General features: G+C 45.9%; 2 protein-coding genes across 6 annotated transcripts; both read left to right on the forward strand.

The window, feature by feature from the left end:
* Positions 1-43: 43 nt before the first annotated feature.
* SLC25A44 (solute carrier family 25 member 44) lies at positions 44-16,611 on the forward strand. 5 transcript variants are annotated; one of them, XM_053368274.1, is made up of 5 exons: positions 44-273; positions 4,859-4,980; positions 7,329-7,962; positions 10,765-10,887; positions 16,293-16,611. In XM_053368274.1, exons 3-5 carry the CDS (start codon positions 7,341-7,343, stop codon positions 16,328-16,330), a joined length of 783 nt encoding a protein of 260 aa, XP_053224249.1. In that variant the 5' UTR covers positions 44-273; positions 4,859-4,980; positions 7,329-7,340; the 3' UTR covers positions 16,331-16,611. The 5 variants fall into 5 exon arrangements, with proteins under 5 accessions (XP_053224249.1, XP_053224245.1, XP_053224248.1 ...); XM_053368270.1 differs by lacking the exon at positions 16,293-16,611 and adding an exon at positions 12,988-13,497; XM_053368273.1 differs by having other exon boundaries at positions 81-273; positions 10,760-10,887.
* A 1,374-nt stretch (positions 16,612-17,985) lies between these two features.
* Positions 17,986-23,016, forward strand: PMF1 (polyamine modulated factor 1). The gene is made up of 5 exons (XM_053368278.1): positions 17,986-18,152; positions 19,244-19,349; positions 20,002-20,102; positions 20,980-21,175; positions 22,214-23,016. Exons 1-5 carry the CDS (start codon positions 18,001-18,003, stop codon positions 22,262-22,264), a joined length of 606 nt encoding a protein of 201 aa, XP_053224253.1. The 5' UTR covers positions 17,986-18,000; the 3' UTR covers positions 22,265-23,016.
* The last annotated feature ends 1,787 nt before the right edge of the window (positions 23,017-24,803 follow it).

The raw sequence follows: 24,803 nt of genomic DNA on the forward strand, positions 1-24,803 counted from the left end.
GGAGGCCTCGGTTAGCCAGGAAGTAAGATGGGGGCTGGAGCGCGAGGGACGATTGCCGCTCGGTGACTGGCTCGGGCGGGTGGCCGAGAGGCCCCGCCCCTTGGCCCGAGGGCTTTGCCCGGACACCGTGAGGAGAAGCCGAGGAGGCAGAGCCGGAGCGGGGGTCGAACGCGAGGCAGCCTGCTAGGGGGCGCGCTGGGGCCGGGGCCGCTGCCTGGGGCCAGGAAGAGAGTGGCTCCTCAGGGGACGGGACGGCCCAACCGCCGCCAGGAGGTGAGTGAGGGGCGCGGGGCGGGGCCTATGAAAGGAGGAGGGGCCTAAGCACCCTCTATGGGGGGCTCGTGGGGTGGGGGTGCAAGGTGCGTGATGAAAGCGGGAGCTGATGTTTAGGGACACGAAGAGCCGCCCCCCCCCGAGATTCGTTTGTAGGGAGGGGAGCAGGTATGTGTGGTGTGTTCAGAGTTGGGGGAAGGGCCCACGATATTTTATTAATTTATTTATACCCCGCTTTTCCGCCCTGGTGGGACTAAAAACAGAAACAGCTGGCCTCGAGAGGGTGTTGTATTATGTGTGTGTGGGTGGTGTCTATGTTATAAGGTTTATGAGAGTGTTGATTACAATGGGGATGGGCTCCTATTGGGGTGAGGAGGTCATGTGAAGGGGAAAGGGCCAAAGCACCCCATAGGGAGGAGGTGATGTTGTGGGGAGTAGGCTTGTTCCTGTGAGGCAGATTACCGCGGGGGGGGGGGGGAGAGTGGAGAGGAAATAGGGTGAAGGACGGTCAACAAAGTATTATAGCAATAAATACTAAGTTTCCAGGGCAGGTTACAACTATTAAAGCACAACATTAATATGAAAGCACAATATTAACGTGCAACAAAAACACGAAACTTTTTTAATATTAAAAAAACCAGTTCAAAATTACAAAAGCAAGGTTGGTCATAAAAATATACAGTACATCTCAAGTGTCAAAAGTGGAAAACAAAAATGCTACAAGGGGCTTGGAAGAAGAGGGGTGGGAATAGGGATGTGGGCTGCAGATTTGGAGCAGGAGAAAGAGGATTTGGGGCATATTAAAAAGAGTATTTGGGGGAGCAGGCAGGGGACCAAGGTGGGTTCATTGGGAACTCTGCACTAGTTTATGGAGGAGCTATGAAGCAGACTAGAATTTGTTGAGCACGTGGGTAGGAGCATGCTAAAGGTACTATTGGGGCTCATAGACTGTGGAGATGAAATTATGTAAGGCTTTGGGTGGGAGGAAGAGGATATGAGAAGGATGCTAGTGCAATCTTGTAGATTATATAAGGATAGAAGTTGCTTCTGGAGCACAGGGGTTGCCAACCTTTTGGGGCCCATTTCAACCAGAGAAACTTGCAGGTACCTCCACGCCTGCAATCTCCTCTATTGGCTATAGTAGAATAGGTCTTTCAAGGCTGATTTCAGGGGTGGGGGTGGGGAGAAAAGGGAACCTCCAGGCACCAGAGAAGTCCTCTGAGGTGTCATGTATGCCTGTTGGTACTTCGTTGGCAGCCTCATAGGTGCTGATAACAGTTGTCCATCAATTTCCCCAGCTTATTTTTTCACACAACCATGTGTCTGCTGCATGGTGACAAACCTTGGTGTTTGTCACCTGGGAGCCCTTCCTTTTTCTCCTAAATAAGTTTCTAGTTCGTGGATATAAAGAGGTGAAAGCAGTGTCAAAGACTTGAGCATACCTGCCAAAATTACAACCTGCCGAGCGAAACACAGACCGCCAGCCATTTATGGTGGCACCTTGGAGCCACAGTCATACTCCTGGTTCTGCTGCCTACCACCAAATGTGATGAGAGAGAATAAACAACCATTCCAGGCAACCCACAATAGGTTGCAAGAGAGCTGCATTGGGCTTGGTGGGTTTCGAAATATGTAGAAATGAGCACAGGAGTTGAGCGGACAGATTAGATAATATTTATGCTAATTCCACATACAGCAGTGTGCTGGGGTTGTATTTCTGTAGCACTCTGCAGAGTGTTATGTGAATCTTGGTACTTTTGTCCTGCCTTGTGGAATTTTGCTTTGTGACTTGTACTGATATATTTAGCATGTCATCCAACAGTTTGAGAATCTACTCTAGAATTCACAATACCTGACTCTCCTCTTCTCAGTTTTTCTGTGTAATCACGTGACTCTGCAGACTCGCAAGCCATGGCCTTGTTCCATGGTAGGACTTGGTTCCCCGCACTGTGAACTGGGGGTGGTGGAGGGAGATGTTGAAGTAGGTGCATTGTAGAAAGGCTCCAGCTACTAACACCACAATATTTGTTTTTTGTTTTGGGGAAAGAAGCTACGTAAATGTTAAACTACTTGGCTACCTTAAGTTCTTTGAGCCTTTGCAGAGATGAGTTCAGAATTAAAATTAGCAGTGCCTGCTGCCTTCCCAGTTGTTTGACTTCTTACTGTCCCTCGAGAACTGTGTCAAGTGGGGTGGGCCCTTGCTCAGCTCCTGTTCTGGGCAAGTCCCAGAGCCTTGTCTTTTTTTTTCTCCGCTAGAGCACAAAAGCCCCAACTTCATTGGCCAAAGAATCACGTTTAGAGAGACATGCAGCTTTTTATAAACTTGGGCTTGTTTATACTGCTGAAGTGAAACATGTCCCTTAAAAAAACCCCACAGGATTTCTTAGCCCACTTTTAATAGAAGAATTATATGCAAAGCAGCATTCAAAAAGTTAAATACCAGAAACTAACAAAAAGGAACTGAAAATATCAACAAATAAAATGCAACACTATCTTAAAAATAATAAATGCAGACAGCTATCTATAAGCCAGCAGGCTGTAGAGAATGGGGATGGTGAGAAATGTTTCAGATATGGTGATGGTTACGACCTCAGATAGCTTTAGAGAGTTAGCCAGGTTCATAAAGTTCAGCAGACGGTGATACTTAAGACTATTGAGCGCCACTCCAGCTATGGATGAGAATAACAGGAGGGACAACTGATCTCCACAGGAAGGGAATTCACAACTGAGGCACTGCTTCCACCACAAAGGTCTTACGTTGTGTCACCACCCCGCAGGCCATACCTGTCAGGGGGACCATGAGCAGGTCCTCCCTTGATAAGCTTGGAGCATCTTCTGGGTGGCAAGTACTGAGGAAAGTGTTCCTTTAAATACTTGAGTCTTGAGCTCTTCAGGGCTTTAAGTACCAGTGGTGTATGATCTCTATCTTGCTGCCGTGCATAATGACACGACAGCTACATTCTGCATGAGTTGCAGCTTCCCAACCATCTTCAAGAATAGCCCTGGGATATGGAATCCCTAAAAGCATCCAGCTGGCCACTGCTGGATTAGAAAGACTCCCTTCTTAGAGTTTGGCTAAGAAATGGATTTCTACCATGTAGGAGCCACCACTAAGGAGGCTGCGTCTCAGCTGATTTGTAAACAAAGTGCAAGGCTACATCAGTGAATCTTACAAGGTGGGAAGGAAGATGTGGGAGAAAAGGGTTTCTGAGTTTGTGGAGGATTCTGACCATTTCAGATGAATAAGCCAATAAATTTTATTATCAGGGTCATTAGCCCTTATGGCAGCGGTTCTCAACTGTGGGTCCCCAAATGATGTTGGAGTACAACTCCCATCATCCCTGAGCTCTGGCCTTGCTAGCTAGGGGTGATGAGAGTTGTAGTTCAACAACATCTGGGAACCCACAGGTTGAGAAAGGCTGCCTTATGGTCTTGTGTGCATCTTATGTCTTAACCTCTTTGTTGCTCTGCTTACACCTCCTAAGTGCTGCCCACAGAGGCCTGGTCTCACTTAAAATGTATTGACACAAGTTATTGGTCTACGGTATTTGCTAGCTGCTGGTCCACACTTTACATTTGCAATTTTGGAAGAGCAGGTTAGTAAAAAAAAATAAGCTAATAACCTGAAGACTTATTTGCAAGTTTGCCATATTTTGCGCTTCAAATAACGTTTAGGCTAGCCTTCATGTGCAGCAGGTGGAAGAGAGTGTGTGTGTTGGGGGTGTATTTTAAAGCTGCCTGAAAATAGAAAATCAGCAGAGTAGGGAAAAGGCCTTGGTTGAACTAGAACCTATTCCCTGGTGGCTTAATTAATTTCCTATTTTCAGGGAGCATTTTCCATCCCATTTGGTCGCAGCAGAGGGAGAGATAGGAAGCCAGGCTTCCATCAGCCCTGCTGTGGAGGGTTTAATTCCACTTGACACCTCTTCACTTTTTTCATTCCAGAATCATCGAACTGGAAGGGGTTCAAAGGTCAACCCCTGCCAATGAAGGAAATCTTGGTAACTTTAAGAGCTTCTGCCAGAGCTGGGGAGGACCTTGAGCCTTGGCAAGCCGCTGCCTATCAGAATAGAACGTAATGGGCTAAATGGACATTGATCTGGCTTGGCATAAGCCAGCTTCTTGCATTCATATGCACACAGCTATAAATGACTGAATAGGACACATTTTCTTGGTTAGAGATGTGAAGGAGAGGAGCACGATGGTCAAAGAAAAATGTGACTTGAGGAAGATCCATCCGCAGAAAGTCCAACTTTGCCCTGTGGATGGACTTCGGTCTGTGCAGCTGAGGTGGAATGTAGAACTGAATATCAGAATGGGGTTGTTTCTGCAGATTTCTGAGAATTTCAGCTGTCATTTAAAATCAGGTTTCTAGTCTTCAGGATTGTAGAGCAAAACCTACAATATTTTAGGTTTTGCAAAGGCATAAATGGTAGGGAGCATATCATCTACAGTGGGGTGAGACTCTTGCCGTGCTGGTGGCCATGTTATCCCTTCGCCATAGCTCTCTTCTTTGCCTCACCTCCATCCCCTGTTAACACATAGTGCTTATTGTGAAATATAATCTGTTCTCTTTACTTTACAGAAGGTTGGTGTCAGGAAGGGGAGAACTCTTGACAGTTTGGCAATAGCTGGGAACTCAACATGCATGGGGAGAGGATCTCATCTTTGCCCGCAAATCCTCGTGCACTACATGTTCAGTAAAAGGTACCATTTAGTAGCTACATTTTTTGCCTCTCCTTTGATGAGTCCTGTTGGGAAGAAGGGAGATACATAAATCCAATAAATAAACATCTCTTCATCCAGAATTTTGTGCTGCTTGAGAATGACTCAGTTCAGGCATCATGCAGCAGGCAAGCCATAGAGCCGAAATAAAGTCCAGCAGGACCTGACATGTAACTGCCACAGAGCAGGGGAATGGTCTCCCAGCCTCACTTTTTGGAACAATCATCAATATAAGAAAGGGGCCACTACTATGTGGCATGCCTAATTCCCAATCCTAATAGCTTGTTGAAAAAGGACATTGAGGTCAATTTGTATTGAAAGCTGCCATTAACTTTTAGTGTCTTTATGTTTAGTTTATGCTGATTCCTAGTCCTTGTGTTTGTTGGGATATTTCTGATGCCAAAAAGAAAAAATAAAATTCCTCAATTACACCATGGCATTTTGGAAGTGGAGCCCTAATAGCCCTGCAAATTAAGTAGCTGTGCCTGATTGATACAGCACACTCCATTTTCAGAATTTGAATATTTTGCTTGCAAAATTATCAGCAATTTTTTAAAAGTGATGAACTTTACATCAAATGTATTGGCATAGTCCTCCCATCATTACCCCAGTTCAGACATCATATTCTAATTCCCCAAATCATGGCTTTCAGCACATGTCTAATCAGAGGTAAATCCCACTGAACTTTGTGGAATTTACTCCCAGTTAAGCAGAGCTACTATTGGAGCCTTAGAAGATCTGGGACGTGCTTCAGATGTGTGTGTATGCTTCTCCCCTTGTGCTCACTGATTCCTCCATTCCCAAGTTTCTTCTGTTAATAGTTTGTTGTATTGTGTGAAGTAGAGATAGCACTTGCCTCCAATCCCTGGTTGGAAACCCTTGTTTTAAAGGTCAGGGCACTGGACATTGTAGCAAACTATGGCTAGAAAATACTTGGAAATGGAGGAAGGGAACTGGAGTCCTTACCGGAAAGAGGGAATCAGAGACAGGAGCCTATGTCACATTCTCACATCTCCAAACTGGTTTGGGAGAATTGTCAAAACTGAGTCATCTGAAGAGCATTAGGTCTGCAAAGGCTGGTCTAGAGAATAAAATGAATTTGTCCAAGCTACACAGGTAAAACCTGAACATGGACCCGCCCAGTTTCCTTTCAATCCACTTCTGGGAAAGCTGTCAGGAAAGAGACCTTGGCTTTCTTCCCAGCAAATGGGCAGGTTTTCTAGAAGAGCCAGTTTCAGGTTGTGTTGTGAACTCAGAAGCAGTATGGACACCGTTGCTCCTGAGACTTTCATTGCTGCTCTAAAGGAGTAAGAAATGGAATGAAACATTCTGAGAAAATACTGACTACTAGTTTATATAGTTTGGCCCTGTCTTCTCAAAAGGCAAATGTGTGAGGTTTTTTGTGACTTGAGAAGCAAAAAAAAAAAAAGCAAAACAATGAAAGCGATAACCTTTAAGAATGCTGTAGCATTTGGAATCTGCTTGAGACTGTACTGAAAAGAAATACTGCAAGTTGTATCTATTATGTGAATTAGGCCAGTTTGCACAGAAATCTTGTTTTGCCTAATTCCTATTTTTTTCTGGTGAAAGGTGGTGGTTGGGCAAATAGCTGAGGTTCTCACCATTACTGCTGCTGCACCACCACTGAAAATCATAGAAATCAAAGTGAACACTATAAAATATTGCAGCACCTGGGAACTGCAAAGGATGGCAACTAGGTTATATGGTGCTCAGCTGATTAATCAGTTTGTTTTATTTAAAATATGCCCTCAACTGGGTGGCAGATGTTTTCAGTATCTTTCACACAATTTAAAGGAGCTAGCAAAACCAGGTGATGCATGCCATCTTAGAGGCATTCCTACTTCTCTTATAGGAGGAAATGCCCATCTGCCTGCTAGGGCCTGTGAATACATAATCTGAAACTGGAAGAGAGTGCCTTTGTCACAACTGCTATCATCTGCAAATTTATGGAGACTTGATAACATTCATATAATTATAAATCAGCAGCAATTTCTTTTAATTGGGTGGCAATCCTAATCAAAACCTTTTGAGAGCTAATATTCTGTAGAATTGCTTTCCATGGACTTCTAGAATTGGCTCACAGCACAACTCCATGTGAGTTTGAGAGGTTGTGCTGACTGAGACTGATGGGAGTTATGATCCAAAATAGCCAAAATAACATTTGGAGGGCATTGGTTTGACGAAAGCTGCTGTGAGGCCTGGCTGATGGTTGATTAAATACCGTGGGCAGGTTTGGGCAGCTGAGGCTTAATCCCAAAGGAGCAGTTTGTCTAGGAATAATCAGTGTGTCCTTTCTGCCTCCTTACTAGGGGGCGCCAGCCATGGAGGACAAGCGCAACATCCAGATCATTGAGTGGGAGCACCTGGACAAGAAGAAATTCTACGTCTTTGGCGTCTGCATGACCATGATGATCCGGGTCAGTGTGTACCCCTTCACGCTTATCCGGACGCGGCTGCAGGTCCAGAAGGGAAAGAGCCTCTACAACGGGACCTTTGACGCTTTTGTCAAGATCCTGCGGGCCGAAGGGGCGGCTGGGCTCTACCGGGGCTTCTTGGTCAACACCTTCACCCTGATCTCAGGCCAGTGCTACGTGACGACGTACGAGCTCACTCGCAAGTACTTCTCTCAGTACACCAGCAGTAACGCGGTCAAGTCTCTATTGGCCGGTGGCTCAGCCTCCCTCGTGGCCCAGAGCATCACAGTGCCCATCGATGTGATCTCCCAGCATTTGATGATGCAACGGAAAGGCGAGACCATGGGCCGGTTCAGAGTGCAGACCCACGAGGGGAAACGGTTCCCGGTCTTCGGACAAACGCGGGACATCATCGCACAGATCTTCAAGGCTGACGGGCTGAGGGGGTTCTACAGGGGCTATGTGGCCTCCCTACTCACTTACATTCCCAACAGCGCCGTCTGGTGGCCCTTCTACCATTTCTATGCAGGTGAGAAACCAAAGCAGCCTTTGGACCTCCCTTTTGTTCGTTTCTCTGGCAGGTGATCGGAACTCACCCTCTGCCTTTGCAAGCGCTGTGCAGGCTGGGACCAGAGGAACTGCAGGACTCTGCTCCCAAACAAACCCCAGTCCAAATGTTAAGAAAGCCAATCTGGCCCCTGCTCCCAGCTGCCTCCTACCTTCTGAGATGGCGTTGGTGGTGGCGACTGAAACCAGAACCTTTTAGGAACCAGAACCCAATTTAGTTCTGAGATTGTGGAACTCCCTCCCCAGATGTGTTTGGCAAGCATCTCATTTGCTCTTTTACGACTGAAAGCATATATTGTCGTCTCAAACCATCATTCATTTGTTATTACGGTGTTATTACCTGCTCTTCACCTTAAGTTTCCAGGGCAGGTTACAGCAATTAAAGCACAACATTAATATTAAAACACAATATTGCACAATGTTAAAAACAGTTTTAAACAACTTAAAAATTACAAGAATAAATTGCTAAGAAGACACATCCTGGGTCGCAACCCCTATGTTACTTGCTGAGCTCTCTTTTATTGGTGGGGGGTGTGGGGGGTTGCATGAATTTAAACTGCTTTTACAAGTAAGACCTGCAACAAAATGTTGCAGTAAGAGGCATTGTCCCATACAAGGCTCCTTCCAGTTTCAAACAAGAGCCTTGTAGCGCTGTTGAGGCCTCTTGCAGAGGAGTTTCAGGAAGTGGGAAAGGGTCACAGCCTCTGCTGTGTGGTATAACTCCAGAGGGATTAGGTGAAGGGCTGGCTGCCAGCCCCAAACCTGAGTATTTAATTGCTATATAGTCTTGTCTGAGGTGAAAGAGAAAATATGCCCTTTTAACCTTTTCTCTTAACTTTCCCTGCATACTGCAGGGAAGGGGAGTTATGCCCCCCAACCCTATTCCTCCCCTTCCCCAAAGGTACAAGCTGTTGCAGAGCTGAGTCAGCCAACTACCTCTCTCCCACTGCCCTCCATCATTCTCTTTTTCCTTTTTCAGTTGATACACTTAACATTTCTGTGTCTCAACCATAATTTAATTTAAAGAGAACCAGTCGTGTCTGATGTCTGGTTCCTTTACGCGCACAGACACAATCCATTTCCCCCCTCCTTTGGGGTAGAAGTGAGAGCTGCCTATGGAAAATAATGGAGAAATCCAGGATTTTAGCATAGGTGATTGTTGTTGTTGTTGTTGTCGTTTAGTCGTGTCCAACTCTTCGTGACCCCATGGACCAGAGCACGCCAGGCACCTCTGTCTTCCACTGCCTCCTGCAGTTTGGTCAGACTCATGTTTGTAGCTTTGAGAACACCGTCCAACCATCTCATCCTCTGTCATCCCCTTCTCCTTGTGCCCTCTATCTTTCCCAACATCAGGGTCTTTTCCAGGGAGTCTTCTCTTCTCATGAGGTGGCCAAAGTACTGGAGCCTCAGCTTCACGATCTGTTCTTCAAGTGAGCACTCAGGGCTGATTTCCTTAAGAATGGAGAGGTTTGATCTTCTTGCAGTCCATGGGACTCTCAAGAGTCTCCTCCAGCACCATGGAGTGATTAGGCAGCAGTATATCCCACTCCATCTCCAAAGGTGATGGAGGAGGTGAAAGAAAGAGATCTTTTATTTGGCATTCTGTGTCTGGATCTGGAACTTCCAAATTCACAGTAGGGTGAGTTAGTATTACTTATCCCTATAGGCTCAATTGTTCTCAACACTCCAACATTCTAAATGTTGTTTTTTTAAAATAATTTGAGCCACCTTGGGAACCGGTTGGTGTAAAGGCTGTATATTAGCCCCCCCCCCCCATTGGTTTTGAGCTTTTGTTGGGAAAGCCTATCTGTTGAATGCATGTGCACATCTGAAATGTGAATGCCAAGGAAAGCTCAAGATTATTAGCTGGTTTTGCTACAAAAGGCTATTGCAGCTAAGGGTATGTATACAAAAAGCCAAGTGGCCATGTTGCTCCTTCAGGGAAAAAAACCCTGTGGTATTAGTAAGAAGACTCCTTGATTAGCATAAGCCCCAGAATTGCAATGTATTCTGCAACCTTTCAGGCTTTATGGAACTCTTCTCCAAACCAAGTACTGGGTATAACCCCCTTTCCCTGAAACAACAAAGAAGTGGGTGGTAGAGAAAATACATTGCTGGGTATGATGGTAGCTCCTGTTTGCTAGTTGTGACAGTCGTGAGATGGAAAGGAAGAAGCATTTTGCAGATTTAATTAGGTTAGACTGTGCCTGGGGCCCACAAGTCCCGTACTGCAGCAAGACATCCTGTGATAAATAAACAATGGCTTCTCTTTGTTGACTAAAAGGGGGGGGGGGAGAACATGAAAGTTTGCATGTTACTCTGGGATTACCATTTTTAAAACTGGCCTTAATAATGATACTGTCTCACTATCCTGTGTGTGGATTAGGAAAAATCAAAAAACATTTGATACAAGTTCATATAAAACAGCCAGCCACCAAAGGGTTCTGTCTTTCCCTTTTATTTAAATGCTTTGCCTGTTGCAGTTGGAAAACATTTGGCAAAGCACCAGTAATCTAAAACAGAAAAATGTCACTTCGGACCATCCCTGCCAGATCTGAGTTTTCCATCCAGCCCAGCCTTTTCCCCCTAACAGCAGCTACCAAACAGGTGCTTCCAGTTAGGACCAGAAGGCAGCAGTCCTCCCCTGTGCTCTGCCTTCACCACCAGCACAGTGAGGTAGATTGCCCCTGACTGTGGAAGCACAAATGGCACAACCTATATGTTTGTATACATAACCTGGCTCTCACTCCTCTTTCCAGAACAGCTTTCCAGCCTGACACCCAAGGACTGTCCACACTTGCTCCTCCAAGCCATATCCGGGCCAATGGCCGCTGCAACAGCTTCCACTCTCACCAACCCCATGGATGTCATCCGGGCTCGCGTGCAGGTAAGAGCATCCTATGGCCAAATAAAGCATCGTTTTAAATGATTACCTTGGCAGGGGCTCATGGTAGACTAGGCGTTCCTTGGTGGTCTCTCCTGTGCTTGAACTAGATGACCTTCAAATTACTTTCCAGCTTTGTGATCCTGTCCATGTATTCAGGTCTCGTACTTTACAGGTAAATTTCACCATTATGAGTCCTGCTCAGAAATGGAAGGATGCTGAGGCATTGGTGAAGTTTAGTTCCGTTAGCTGGTCCCAGTCAGCAGCCTCTGGTGTCTGTGTTGTGGACTAACTCTAGCTTCTAGTCAGAATTTCCAAAGGCAGACCCTCAAATAATGCAGTGTGGTAGTTCAACCTAGAGTTTTCCAGAGTACAGATCGCTCTATTGAGGTGGTGGTTGCAGGTGGTGCTGCAGCCTTGACTCATGAAAGGCGCTCTGCGGCTGCTTGGGTGGCAAAGCTGGGTTCAAGACCACCTCCAGAAGGTATGTTTGAATGTTTAGGGCAGCCTTTTCCAGATATTTTGGACTACAACTCCAAGCCAGCCAGGTTGGGCATTTATTTCTGCCAGAGTACTGAAGCTCAACTGATTCAAACTGTACTTCCAAGGCATTGAGAGTGCATCAGTCATGTAGTGTGAGGTAGAAAAGCACCTGATCTGGGGAGAGTCATCCCTCATGTACCACTGCATTTCTGATGAATCCTGAGCGTCTCTGAAACGCAGCATCAGGGTCTGCTCCAGTCAGGCTGCCCTCCCACTGCCGCCGTAGGGCCATCTTTACCTTTCATGTAAGTTGTTTTAGTATTTTAGAATTGTAAGCGTCCCTGGGTGCCCACGCAGAAAGACTGTATATAACACAACAAAAAAGCAAACATGACATTGGCCCAGGCTCTTGTAGGTGACAGGGCAGTATCTTGGCAACTGCACATCTAGGCCAGCCACACTTTGTGGGCCCCAGGCCAGGCTGTTGAAAGCTTTGCAGCTGAGGATTCTGAAGTAGCCATGTGTTATCTTGGCTACTTGTGCGTGAAAGGCAGTCTTGCTTTAAAATATGTAAATAAAATAGAAATACAATGAAAACATTGAAAAGAGAATGAATTCGGCACAATTCCATTGTTTCTGTAACTTACCGTATTGGCCCAAATATAAGCCACACTCCCCACCCCCCCAAATTCTGACTGTGAAAAGTTAAAGTGCGGCTTGTATTCGCAGCCTTACCAAAATTGGCTGAAACAGACATAGTGAACCCTGCCCTTAACTCTTTTAACTCCTGCTGGAGTCCTGGTGAGTGGGGGTGGCAGGTGCTGCCACTTCGCACTTCCCACTGTTCGTCTCTGCTGTGTGGGGGGGGGGTTGCCCACCCTGTGCCGTGGGCAGTGGGGCTGCCACGCCACCGCCATGCGATCCCCCTCTGCCTGCCCCGCCGCTCGCCACTCTGGACATAGGGCGGGCAACCCTGGCTCCATTAATAGCGGCGGGGCAGGCAGAGGGGGATTGCATGGCAGCCCCCACCGGCACTCATCATCCCACCCTGCCTAACGTAGTGTGAGGCGAGCTGCATCCCCCCCTCAGAATGTCTCTTCTTGCCCATCTGGCCACCATTGCTGTTTCTATTTCTTTCCAATTTTATATTGAATTTTAAAGGTGCAGCTTATTTGCAGGTGCGGCTTATATTCAGGCCAATATGGTATCTTGGGCTTTTCTTAGCATTGAATATGGTTGTTTTGATGGGTGGGGTGGGTCGTAGAAGCATAGAATTGTTGAGCTTGATGGGACCCCAAGTGTCATCTAGTCCTACTCCCTGCAGTGCAAGAATCTCAGCTAAATGGTACATGACAGGTGGCCACTCAATCTCTGATTAAAAACCACCAAGGAAGAAGAGTCCACTATCTCTCTTGGGAGTATATTCAAAGAGCTCATAACATCAGAAAGCTCTTAACTGATGTTTAGTTGGAATCTCCTTTTTTGTAACTTGAATCCTTTGGTTCGATTCCTAGCTTCTGGAGCAGAAGGAAACAAGCTTGCTTTGTTTGTCCAGTTTTTTATCCTGTGTTGTTTCCATGTGAACCTCTGACTTTGTGGCTGTTCTTTTCTCCCGCTCAGGTGGAAGGCAAGAGCTCCATTGTTCTCACTTTCAAGCAGCTGGTAGCAGAGGAAGGGCCTTGGGGCCTGATGAAAGGCCTCTCGGCCCGCATCATCTCCGCCACCCCTTCCACCATTGTCATCGTGGTGGGCTACGAGACTCTGAAGAAACTGAGCCTCCGTCCAGAGTTGGTAGACTCAAGGCACTGGTAGCGAAACTGGGGAAGGGGGAGTCGGACTTGGTTGTAATCTCTTGGACCATTGGCATGGTTGAAAAGCCACCAAAAAGTGAGCCCGGAGAGCTTTCTAACAAGTATTTGTTAGTGAAGGATTAAATGCAAAGGACAATATATAAAAAGTCCCCTTCCCCAGTATTTGTCTACCCCTTTGGATTGATTGCAGCATTCTGTAAAAGAAAGCACCTACTGTAAAAACTCCTTGCTCATATGTGAAGGAACCCCGGCGCCTCTTCTTTTTTCCTTTTTGAATTAAAAGGAAACACACCACAACTAAACGAATGAAGCAAAACAACACGATCTTCTGAAAATGCGTTTTTATTCTTCGTTTTGCCAAATTCCTACCTTGGAAGACTTTGTGCGATTTGCCGCCGCCACCCGTAAGCTGCAGAAACTGCCACCTGGAAAGAAGTCATTAGTAAAAAAAAAAAAATCCCCTCAGATACCCCGCCAAAATATCTACAGATTTAAGATTTGAAAGCGGGGAGATATACCAAAAGCAAGGAGTTCCTTTTGAGAGTCTGCAGCAGTAGAGGTGCACAGTTGTACTTTTGGTACGTGCATGCATCTTCTGGGATTAAAGTCCTCTCTGGGGAGGACGCACCCTTTATTCTGTGGCCTTTGCAAATGTGAGTGTTAAAAAAAGAAAGAAGATTCCTATCCTAAAATTGTTTCCCCTTTCCTTTTAAGCACAATGAAATCTTTTCCCTCCCCCTTTTAGGATTCTTCTGAAAGGCAGAACATAATTATCTTGCTGAAAAAAGTTGTATAATACTTCCTTTTTGATCTTTGTACAACTATGTCCCAATCACTGAATGAGTGTTTCATGAAAGTGTAGTAACTGGGAAGGAGCTCTACACCTGCTTTTGCAGAGGGCAAGAGTGGAAGCTTCTCCTTTTGTCTGGGCAGGACAGCCTGTTGAGACAGCAGCCCTTTGCAGGTCTGGCTCCACCTTGGTTGAAGTTGCTTTGCGTTCCTGTTTCCGATCTAAGAGCTTTCAGCTGTTGGGCTAGTAGGAGAAGCAGGGCAACCCCCTTTCCAGTGATGGGCGTCTTTCCATTTTGTCCTCCCAGCTTGCTTCTGTCACTATTTTTTCTATTGTGACTGGTGCTGATTCTGCATGTTATTTTTTTTTTTACCTTGCTCCCCTGTGTACACAGTGCTTTTGTAGCCATGTAAGTCTGTGAAAGGTTGCCATTTGGGGAGTAGAGGTGGTAATACCATGTTGAAAGTAAATTCACTTGTTTTCAAATGGATTACGGGGGTGGGCATCTTTGGAAGCAATACAGGGGAGGTGATATTCTCTGCACTTTGGACCTTTTCTCTAAAGTAAGCAATGTTTTTTTTTTAAATATATATATTAACTTGGATCAGAGTTTACTCTAGTGCCATAATCAGGAACCAAGAAAGGGGCTATGGATGGACCTCATACTCTGCAAATAAGTAAACCCTGTAAGTTTCTATAGGGTTCTTTAAGTAAACCCTACAAACACTGTACTGTGGAAATTTTTTGGCATGTTGTGGGCCCTGGAAGCAGAATATGTGGGCCAGTGTGTCCCTCCCCAACCCTCTTCTGATGCCTTTCCTGCTCCCCTGAACCTAAATGCACCCCAGGCTGAGGCAGGGAGGTGTGCTGTCCCAGAAAAGAGATGGGGCAAGGGGTAGAACTAGACAAACAACCCACTTCCACTTAAGGGCAGGAAAGTAAGAGGGGTGAAATATCCCAAACTTGGCCAAAATCAGCTGTAATTAGACAAAGTCTTGGACCTATCACCATAAGGTTTTGTACCCCATATACTTGGTTTAGTTCTTAGTGAGGCAGTAAGACATGTGCCTGGGGTGTAGTAGTGCAGGTGGAGGCTCACATGACTTTCCCCCCATATTTAAACCTCACAAAACCCTGTGCATCGAAAGCCAGTTTGCTAACTGAGCTTCCTTCTTAATGGGTGGTCACTCCCCCCCCCCCTTTTTAATAGAGTACTGGTCCATGTGAGCCCCTCCTGAATCTGAAATGGTACAGCCCAGATAAGGTTTCCCACTCAGTCTCTTAGAACTAGGCCTCTGAGTGTGGCATGGGCTTCTGTTGGTTCCAGTGGTGACCTGTTGGAGGACTGAAGGATTCCCCCCCCCCCCCCGGTTTTAATAAAGCAAATAAAATTAGGCAACCTTGGAGTCCTCATACTGCACGGTTATTTCATAGTTGGCAAATGCACAGGGAGCAGAACCAGGCCCACATTTTGGCTGCCTAGGAGTAGTGTTGACTGTGCAGAATACCCCCAACATGCCGGGAATTGTGTTGAATTTGATTTTTGCCAAGTGGGAGGCATTTTTGACTCCCCTTCCCTTGGTAAGAGCAGCAGTCAAAACGTATTTCTTTCTCTTAATTTGTACACTTTTCTGTATTTTTAAGTTTCACGATAAACCTCCATTGCATTTTGCAATTGTCTTTGATGGGAGGTTGTTTACATGGTGATGTGTTAAGAGCACCTAGATGGTGTGGTGGATTAGCTTTTTCTGCGGAAGGGGTGGCTAACCCTTGATTCAGGGGCCTGATGTACTCCACCAGGTAAAATTTTCTTCCCCTTTGGTGGCAAAAGAATAAAATAAAGTAGGCACAATGTCCTGCATGCTTGCATGCAAGTGTGTGTGCTATAGTGTGGGGTGCCACACCCACTACTTTTTGCAGCCTCCTGGAGGGTCTCAAAAAACATTAGCCTCTCCTACTTCTAAGCTAAAGTGGCAAAGGAAGATTATTATAATCTCAGGGGAGTTGGATGGTTTAATGCCCTACCCCTTCGAAAAGCTGCTGTGATGGTTTTGCAGTGGTATGTTACTTATGTCAGTTCATCTGCTATACGACCAACCCTTATGAAAATGCTTGGAGCCTTATAAGTGGATTGTATATAGAGTAGCCGATCCCTCGTGCTGGTTAAATGATGAGCGGTTTGTGGCATGTGTTTTTCCTGGTGAGGTCCTATGCATATCTCAAGTACAAATAACCACTTTGGGCTGAAATCTCATTCCATTCTTTATCTTGACTTTGTTTTTTAAAGTGCAATGATACTCTGAATTAATTATTTTTGTTTCCAGTCTTTAGTACACAGAGAATCTGTAGGGAGCTCCGTTGAACGGAACTGAGGAAGCTGTAGTGACTACCTTTAAAACAGATGCAAACATGATCTGAGCATGGGGTGCGTAGGGCCAACAGGAAATCTTCGACAGCCACAAGAAGTGAGGATTTGCCTGTCCATGTCTTCTCTAAATGGGAAAAAATTCCAAGCGATCTCCGATATCTGTGCCTGCTGTTTCAATATGGAGTTTGAATGTATTTGTGTACATTAAAACAGGTTTCCATTTTGCACTGTAATAAGTCTTTGAAGTGTAATTAAAGTTTTTATTATTTATTTGACCCTTTTCCTGGTGAATCTTCTTTTGCTTATGATGTGGAAACAAATAACCTTTTACACTCAACAGGGATGAAATGCTCCAAAATCAGGAGTGGGTAAATGTTTGGCCCTCCAGATGTTGTTGAACTGACAACGCTGATCAGCCTTGGCCAGCATGGCCTATGGTCAAGGGTAGTTGGCGATGACATCCAATAACATCTTGACAGACATATGTTCCCTGTTCCTGCTTTAAAACAATGGCTTTCCAACTGCTTCTAAGCTAGCCTGGGGATTTGGAAGATTCTTGGGCACTGAAAAGATGGCCTGTGGATAAGCAGAATTCTCCACAAGATAGTTTGCTCTGCTTTTTAGTGATCTTTCCCTACTAGAGCAGCTGGAAATGAAAATGAGGTATTTTTTAGCATAACTGCCGTTTATATGGAGGGTGGTGAGGTCAGACAAATCTCTCCAGCTTCCTGTGTGACTTGTGTGTGCACACTCCCTAACCCTTTGCACTGTGTACAGGTTCCATGGGGGTATTTGGGGGTCCTGGGGCAGCTGAGTCAGTGAATTTACTGAGGCACAGTGCCAATCCAAGATTTCTGGGTCTTGCTCTCCATCATTCCTTTGCATGTTGAGATTTCCCTCTCACATGCTCTCTTTTGTCAGTTTGCTGTTTTGTGCAGCGTGATGTTCTCACAGTGCCCAACCAGATTTAATCTGGGAAACCCATAAACAGAACCTGAGTGCAATAGCACCCTCCCCACCTGCAATTCCTAGCAGCTGGTATTCAAAAGGCATACTGCCTAGAACATTGAAGGTAGACCCAAGCCATTCAGAGCCCCACTTCACTTTTAAAGCCATCATAGGCAGGGCCTGGTTTTAGCTGGCCATTCCAGCCAGCCACTGAAAGGTCAATTTTACAACTTTTAGTTACAGGCACCTGAGTGATCTCCGTGTCCCTTTCTCTCGCCGTTCCTTTTTTCCGTTTGGGCCGTTCAAGGTTATTTGACGTATGTCTTGGCTTTTACTCTCCTATATTCCTTAGAAAAGCTATAGGTGCTTTTAAAGAATTAATAATAATTCCGTGCTAGCAAGGTTGCAAGAAATAATAATACTGTACTGTATAGTCAAGTTGCCAAGCAGCCCTACTCACGCCGATCAGTGATGCCATATACAACTAGCCAGTAGGGGGCGGCATTGTACTTCGCTCTACGTTAAAGGCTTTTCATTGGACAAACAGGGAAGCCGCGTCCAATTAAATAAAAGCTTAGGTCCTACCGCCTCTTCGGTGACCACAAATCACGTGGGTGGGGCCGAGCGTATAAAACTGCCTCGTTCCACCAATCGGAAGTAGCGTGGGCATCAGTGGGCGGGGCTATTGAGAGGTTTGGATTTGTGGCGGGCCCAAAATGGCGACTGAGGTGGCTGAGGGGGTGGGTACCGCTGACGGGGAGAAGGAGGCCGCCGCCGACGCTGCTGAGCCTCCGAGCAACCCCAGCCGGGAGCAGCTCCTGGACTACATCGTCGACGTTTCCTTGCGGAAGATTGTGGAAACGGGCAGGTAAGGCTTGGCGAAAGCGGGAGAAGGCAATTCTCGCGATAGTTGGCTTGGTGTTATGAGGAGGAGGAAGCCTCGCGAGATCTAGTGGGGAAGGTCCCACGAGAGTTGTTTGCGTGGAATTCGCTAACTCTTGAAGTTGGCTGGGGCTGATGGGAATTGTAGTCAGCCTGGCGGGAGCCTGGCTGTGGAAAGACGGAAGGATGCTCTGAGCAGAAAAGAGGCTGGGATGCCCTAAAGCAAAGTCGAGCAGAAAGCCTCTTCCAGCACTCTTTGACTTATGTAAAAAAAACAACAACAAAAAACTGTTGCCATATCACTAGAATATATCAAAGCTGTTTACAACGGTAAAAATAAGATAAAGCATGAAATAAAAGCACAAACAGTTAAAAACAAAGACCAGTAACTCATTGTGGGTGGTGTACTCTCCACAGGCCTGGTGGAATAAAAAAGTTTTCAGCATTCATTTAAAAACCAGGCACAGAGGGCACCTCCCTGGAATGTTTTTGTTCACAGGATGAGGTACAACAGAAAGGTTAGTGCTAAATGAGTACAATGGCAACACAAACGATGTTGTCATGAGCTTAGATTAGTTTTTTAAGGGCTTGATAAGCGCTATGGGGAGGGTCTCCTTTAATGGAACTTCCATGGTCAGAGGTGATGCTGCTGTGTCAAACTTTTTTCTGTTAAAAGTCTGGAGTTGCCACCCAGTCCAATTCTCTTTTCTGGTGAGGAAGAAGTATAACATGAAAAATTACGAATATGGTGTGTGTTTTTGATTTAGAAAAATGGAAATGTTTCGAATATAAGCACCGTAAATGTTTAAAACATATTAATCTGTAATATTGAATCATGCAACATCAACTATATCCTGCTTGGATAAACATGAAAATGAAAAGTTTACATGTTAGAAAATTAGGTATCTTTCTTGACTAAAATCCTATTTTAGCAGTGAAAAGAAAAGGAAGGAGAGGACAAAAAAGAGCAAGAATATATAGAAATGAGTACTTGATTATGCATCCTAGTGCATAGATAATAGAAACAATGTGCAGGGTTTTTAAAATGTTAATGGCATTTTCTTTCTCTACCTATAGCTACCATAGGTTTGCGAAGTGTTACAGTCGTCTTTACAAAGTGCAACCTGAACTCACCAAGTGTGTTTACAATCAGTTTATCGCCCACCTGCAAACCTCCTTTCGGGTAAGGGCCAAGGAAAAGCACAAGACCCTTCCTTATAGGTTCCAGTGCAGCCTGCAGTTCTTGTTTTTCAGAAAAGGGTGGAGATTTCTCATTTTAAATAAATAGTAAACCTGGAAGGACTGAACTCTTCATTCACCAGCTTGATGGTTCAGTCCTGCATATGTGATGTGACTAGACTGCAACATAGTAAATAGCAACTGATATTACCGTGAAAACAGGATGACTGTGAGTGTGCGAAGTCCAGTGAGAGAATGGTAATGAAGTTCATATTCATGCCACATTATCTGCTACAGGGAGGGAGGCCTTGTTGTGAAAAGTTGTTAAACGTTATTGATTATTGCAAACATCTTGCAGTCTTGGCCTTAGATATGTCAAAGGCCTTTTAATGTTTGAGGTGGGATTATTTGTTGGCTGTGCTTAAAAGGCTGCAATTTGTCCCTAATTTTTTAAGAATATTAAATCAAATCTCTTTCAAAGCTACAGCCACAACTAGAATAAATAGTTTGGATTCGGGTCCTGCGTGTGTGTCCAACGCATGAACCTTCGGCAGTATGTCTCAGAGAGGCATCAGATGTTACAGGTGTGAAAATTAAACTCAATACTACATTCTCAGGTTATATGTAGAGATTGTGTGTCTTGGTTTTTTGTGCAGGAGGAGATCCAGGACCTGAAGGAAGAAGGGAATCTCAGTGTGCTCTTTAAATCACTAGATGAACTTGTGGAAGAAGCAAAGAAAAGGAGTACCCCTGCATGGTAAGGCGTGACTCCCTTGGCATAAGAACTGCCTGGCTGGGTTGACTCTGAGGTCTGTCTTGTCCGGCAGCCTCTTTTCACAGCAGCCATTTAGATAGAGCTGGGAAGCAGAGGGAGAGGGCAACTTCACACACACACCCTCCGCCTTCAACCTTTGGTTGTTTGGGGTCTGGTAGACGGCCTCTACACACATTTCACACATGACAGCTAGAGGTCATGGAATTGTAGAGTTGGAAGTGACCCAAAGGGGTACCCTAACCCCATGCAGTGCAGGAATCTCTAAACACAATCCCCCATCCAATTGAAAACCATACCATACCCTGCTTAGCTTTGCAAATGCGCTAGCAATTTTATTGCTGCTTCACTGATGGGGACTGAGCAGCTAGGAACCTCCTACAACATGAAAAGCTAGGCTGCAGCCCCTTCTGTGATAAGGCACAGACTACACCCTTGGCAGCACCAGTGTTTTGCCAGTACTTCTGCAGCAGTGTGCAGATGTTGCACATATCAACAGGCACATTCTAAAAGCTGGTGACTTCAATGCTTTCCTATATTGCCTGCCTCTAAGTTCATTCCTTGTTGCTCTAATGCAGACCGAGGGCCACTCCCCCTTCTGTGAAGCATTCGGGAGCCACATGCCCACGTTGGGCAGGGCCAGAGGCAAAAGCATGAGGAGGAACAAATGTAAAGTTTACATTTGTCCAATAGGCTTGTTCAACTCACAGCACTTGAGAGGGATGGCAAGTGGGACTGGTGAGGCGTATGCCCTGAGGAGGGTCTCGAGGACCAGATAGTGAGTCCCAGGAGGGAGGGGGCATATTTGGCCTCTGGGCCTGAGATTGCCCATCCCTCTTGTTAACGCCTTCATTGAATTCAGGCGTCCCAGTGGAATCCCAGAGGAAGACGTCCACAGTGCTGTTGTGCCGTACCTTCTGAAGCAGCGCAGATTCCTACAAAAGGCCATAAAAGAAAAGGAAGAGGCGAACTCGCGGTTGGCTGAAGCAGTGCTGGCTGGTCGGAAGAGAATTGCAGACCTGCAGGAGGAGATCAGAAAGAGCAAGGAAGAGTGGCAGGTAAGTGGAGCCTCGCAGGTAGCATGCCCATCTGTGCAGCAGGATAATTTGCCTGGGGTGCATCAACAGCCTGGAAGGAGAAGAGAAATGTACCCTCCTCCCCACACTTGTCTTCAAACACTGATGAGAAACATTCAGTCAGGTGGAATCCTTGCTGAATGAATGTGTTGTTCTCAGTTGGCTTAATGGGCAAAAGAAGGAGCCAACCAAGACTTCTCCAGGAAAGGAGTCATAGAATTGAGTCCCACAACCTGAATTCTCTGACCAAAAATGCATTATCACACGTCCCTGCCAATTGTACCACTAAAGGCAATGGGACACAAAGTTAGGCCTGAGATGGGCGGCAGGTTCACAGGAGATGAGATGATCCTTTAAGAATCACAGTCCTACACTACGTAGGGCCACTGTGGCAAGAGGAGTCTTCATGAGTAATCCCGTATACAGGACTCATTCTCCAAATGCAGATCTTTTGTAACCAAAATAGTACCATCCACACATAAAGATGGAGGCAACTGGCTGATTTGGAGCAAATTTACAAAGTTACAAATTTTCAGAAGGAAAAAGAAACCATAGTGAGAACAGAGCATGCTCAGTGTGTCATGGAACACAGAATGATCGTGGGGAGGAGGAGGAAATGGGTGGAGTGGAGTGTCCTGGAAAAGGGCTTAGCTGGCTGGCTGGCTGGAAGACTGCACACTTACACACTGCAACATTTTGTTGTGGGTTTGCTTGTAAAAGCAGAATCTGGTCACAGCATTTTGTACCAGCTCAAGTTTTTGAACATTTAAAGGATCACCCTGCTGGGGAGGACCAAAGGCACAACAAAACTGCCCTCTGACCCTTCCCGGAACCTACAAGGAAGCATTTTTACCCTGCTAAGGAGTCAAAAAGGATCCCTGAGAAGCTTACATAAGATCATTAAGAAGGCAGCCCTTGCCTGCGGACTTACAATCTAACAGAGGCAATACAAATGGGAAAGAGGTATGTTGAAAGACTGTTCTTGCTAGCATTTAATGATTTTTCCTTCTTCCCTTCCAGGCAGTTGCTCAAGAAGGTCAGCAGATCGTGAGCAGCCTTGATGAGCTTTAGCAAGGAAGCAAAGCCTTGCTGGCTCCTCACGAATGGAGCCCCAACTGAAAAGGTGCTTTGGAAGACTAGGATTCCCAGCCCAGGACTTGTATAGGCTCTGAGGTAGAACCAACAGGGCTCACAAGTCTACTGCAGTGTGAGACTCACTGGTTTCCAATTCTTGCAGAGTGTTGCTTTCACAATCCTGCCGCTGGACTATTAAAAAAAGTCTGCTGTGTGTTTGGGACCTAGACTATATGACCACACCCTGGACTGTGCAAGCCGGGGGGGGGTCTTTTTGCAGCTGCTTGACCCTTCCTTTTCCCTTGGTCAAGGTGCATTTGAGCCCTTGAAATCCTCATCAGGAAACTGAGGCGGAGGTCACTTCCCACTGCAATATTCTCCCAGATTTTATTGCATCTCAGTCATTTTCTTTTCTTTCTGTAAGTTGCTTCCCTGCTTATGTTCCTACTTAACACTTCTCAAAAACTCGCATCTACATCTTGTCCACAATGAAGCTCAGCCACTGGTGAGTCAACGGTAAGGTTGCCACAAAACAGCCCATGTTCACAGCAGAATCATTGGGGTGTTTGGGGGTGACCTAAGCAGCAGCACCTCCTCTTTCTTAGTTTGAAGGAAGCAAACATTTGTTAATTACTGATGTATAAAGCAAGTACAACCAAACCTCTCCTATGAAATACTCTGGGGGTGTGTGGGGGTGTGCATGTAACTTTTGAAGCAGATTAGAACTGCATTAAAGTATTGCTACAATTTCTGCCGTGCATTTCTTTTAACACAAATATTGCCATCTGCCCAAGCTGGAGTTGCAGTGAATTATGCAACATATTTCTGCTGTGACTGAGCTGAGTCTTCCCCGTCGCTGAGTGGTGGGCAAGATGGGCCTTTAGCCTGATCCAGCTGGGTTGAGTTGTAGCAGCAGTCAGAGTGCGTAGAAATCTGCTTTATGCGCCACCCATTTTCTTCTGGGGAAATTCTTGGTTGCCAGCCCCCTGCAATGCGAATGTGCTGGGTATGCTTTGGGCATGCTTTGCTTAAAGGTAATTAAAGGGACCCCTGACCATTAGGTCCAGTCGCAAACAACTCTGGGGTTGCGGCACTCATCTCGCTTTATTGGCCGAGGGAGCCGGCGTACAGCTTCCGGGTCATGTGGCCAGCATGACTAAGCCGCTTCTGGCGAACCAGAGCAGCGCACGGAAACGCCATTTACCTTCCCGCCAGAGCGATACCTATTTATTTACTTGCACTTTGACATGCTTTCAAACTGCTAGGTTGGCAGGAGCAGGGACCGAGCAACGGGAGCTCACCCCGTTGCGGGGATTTGAACCACCGACCTTCTGATTGGCAAGTCCTAGGCTCTGTGGTTTAACCCACAGCACCACCCACGTCCCACTATGCTTTGCTTACCAGTGGGCTAAAAGCAAGGCCCATTTGAATGTGTGTGTTAAATAGGACCCACAATGCACTGCAACAGGCAGGACTTCCATGGCAGAACTGATCAGGTTTCTCAATATCACATCCATACAGAAAGGGTTTCCCGGAGCGATGGAATACCAGTCCCCTGAGGCTAGAAAAGGAGGGTGTGTCTCTATTATACATGCCAGCATCTGCTCCCAATTAGATACAATGTTTGTGTTTGGATGTAAAGTCGACCCAGTTACCCATATTTTTCTTGTATAAACATGGGTTCCTTGATTACACTGTAAATATAGAGTGGGATGCCAAGCAGTGCTTGTTGTTTGGCTTGCGCCACGTTCCCTGTGGCCAGCGTGGGATGTCTAGGAGAGGTCTTGGCTGCCTCGAGTCAGCCTCATCTTTTCCAGATGCAGTTCCAGGAGCCGGGGAGCAGCTGGGAACTCAGGAACCAGCACGTAGGATGTGAGGAGTGCTGAAAACTTAAAGTTTCCTGTAGAATGCCACAAACTTGGAGGCTTGTCATTGCAAACAAACTGCAGGGCAACCGGTTCACTGCTGGCTGGCATTCCATCTCATGCTGGCTTGTTTATAGCCAGGGCTCTTGGCTCCTCACTACTGCTAGAATTTTGCCTCCAGGCCAAGCATATTTGGCTCCAAAGGTAGCTGAATTTTGTGACACGTATACATTATGCAAGCTTTAATATATTTTTCCTATAACTTGTATTTGTTAGTCAGGGGAAGGGGGACGGCAGCAGATCCCTCCCCCCCCCCCCCGCAACAATACCCAGTGATCCCTGACTTCTGAGATTTTAGCAAGCACATTTCAAGGGTCCATTCTAGCCATAATAACTAGAACACAGATGGGGAACTTGCAGTTCTTATGATGCTGCTGGACTCCAAATCCCACCGTCCTCAACCAACATGCTGAATTGTCAGGGATGATAGGAGTTGTAGTCACCAACATCTGGAGGGTCACAGGCTCCCTGTGCCTGGTTTAGAAGCTTGATATTTAGAATTTCAGGCATCTGTTCTAAGCATAAGGTCTAGCTGTAAAATATTGAGGCATAAGCAGAATGCAGTTCTTACCTCTCTGGGTGAGATGGGGGGACTATTGGGAAATCTTAAG

The sequence above is a fragment of the Podarcis raffonei genome, chromosome 16 (genome assembly GCF_027172205.1).
Source record: "Podarcis raffonei isolate rPodRaf1 chromosome 16, rPodRaf1.pri, whole genome shotgun sequence".
Taxonomy (NCBI): Eukaryota; Metazoa; Chordata; class Lepidosauria; order Squamata; family Lacertidae; genus Podarcis; species Podarcis raffonei.

Coding starts and splice junctions, on each gene's coding strand:
- PMF1 (XM_053368278.1), top strand. CDS start 18,001: ATGGCGACTGAGGTGGCTGAGGGGGTGGGTACCGCTGACGGGGAGAAG. Junction 19,350..20,001: donor ACCTGCAAACCTCCTTTCGG/GTAAGGGCCAAG, acceptor TTTTTTGTGCAG/GAGGAGATCCAGGACCTGAA. Junction 21,176..22,213: donor AGAGCAAGGAAGAGTGGCAG/GTAAGTGGAGCC, acceptor CTTCCCTTCCAG/GCAGTTGCTCAAGAAGGTCA.
- SLC25A44 (XM_053368270.1), top strand. CDS start 7,341: ATGGAGGACAAGCGCAACATCCAGATCATTGAGTGGGAGCACCTGGAC. Junction 7,963..10,764: donor CTTCTACCATTTCTATGCAG/GTGAGAAACCAA, acceptor TTTCCAGAACAG/CTTTCCAGCCTGACACCCAA. Junction 10,888..12,987: donor TCATCCGGGCTCGCGTGCAG/GTAAGAGCATCC, acceptor TCTCCCGCTCAG/GTGGAAGGCAAGAGCTCCAT.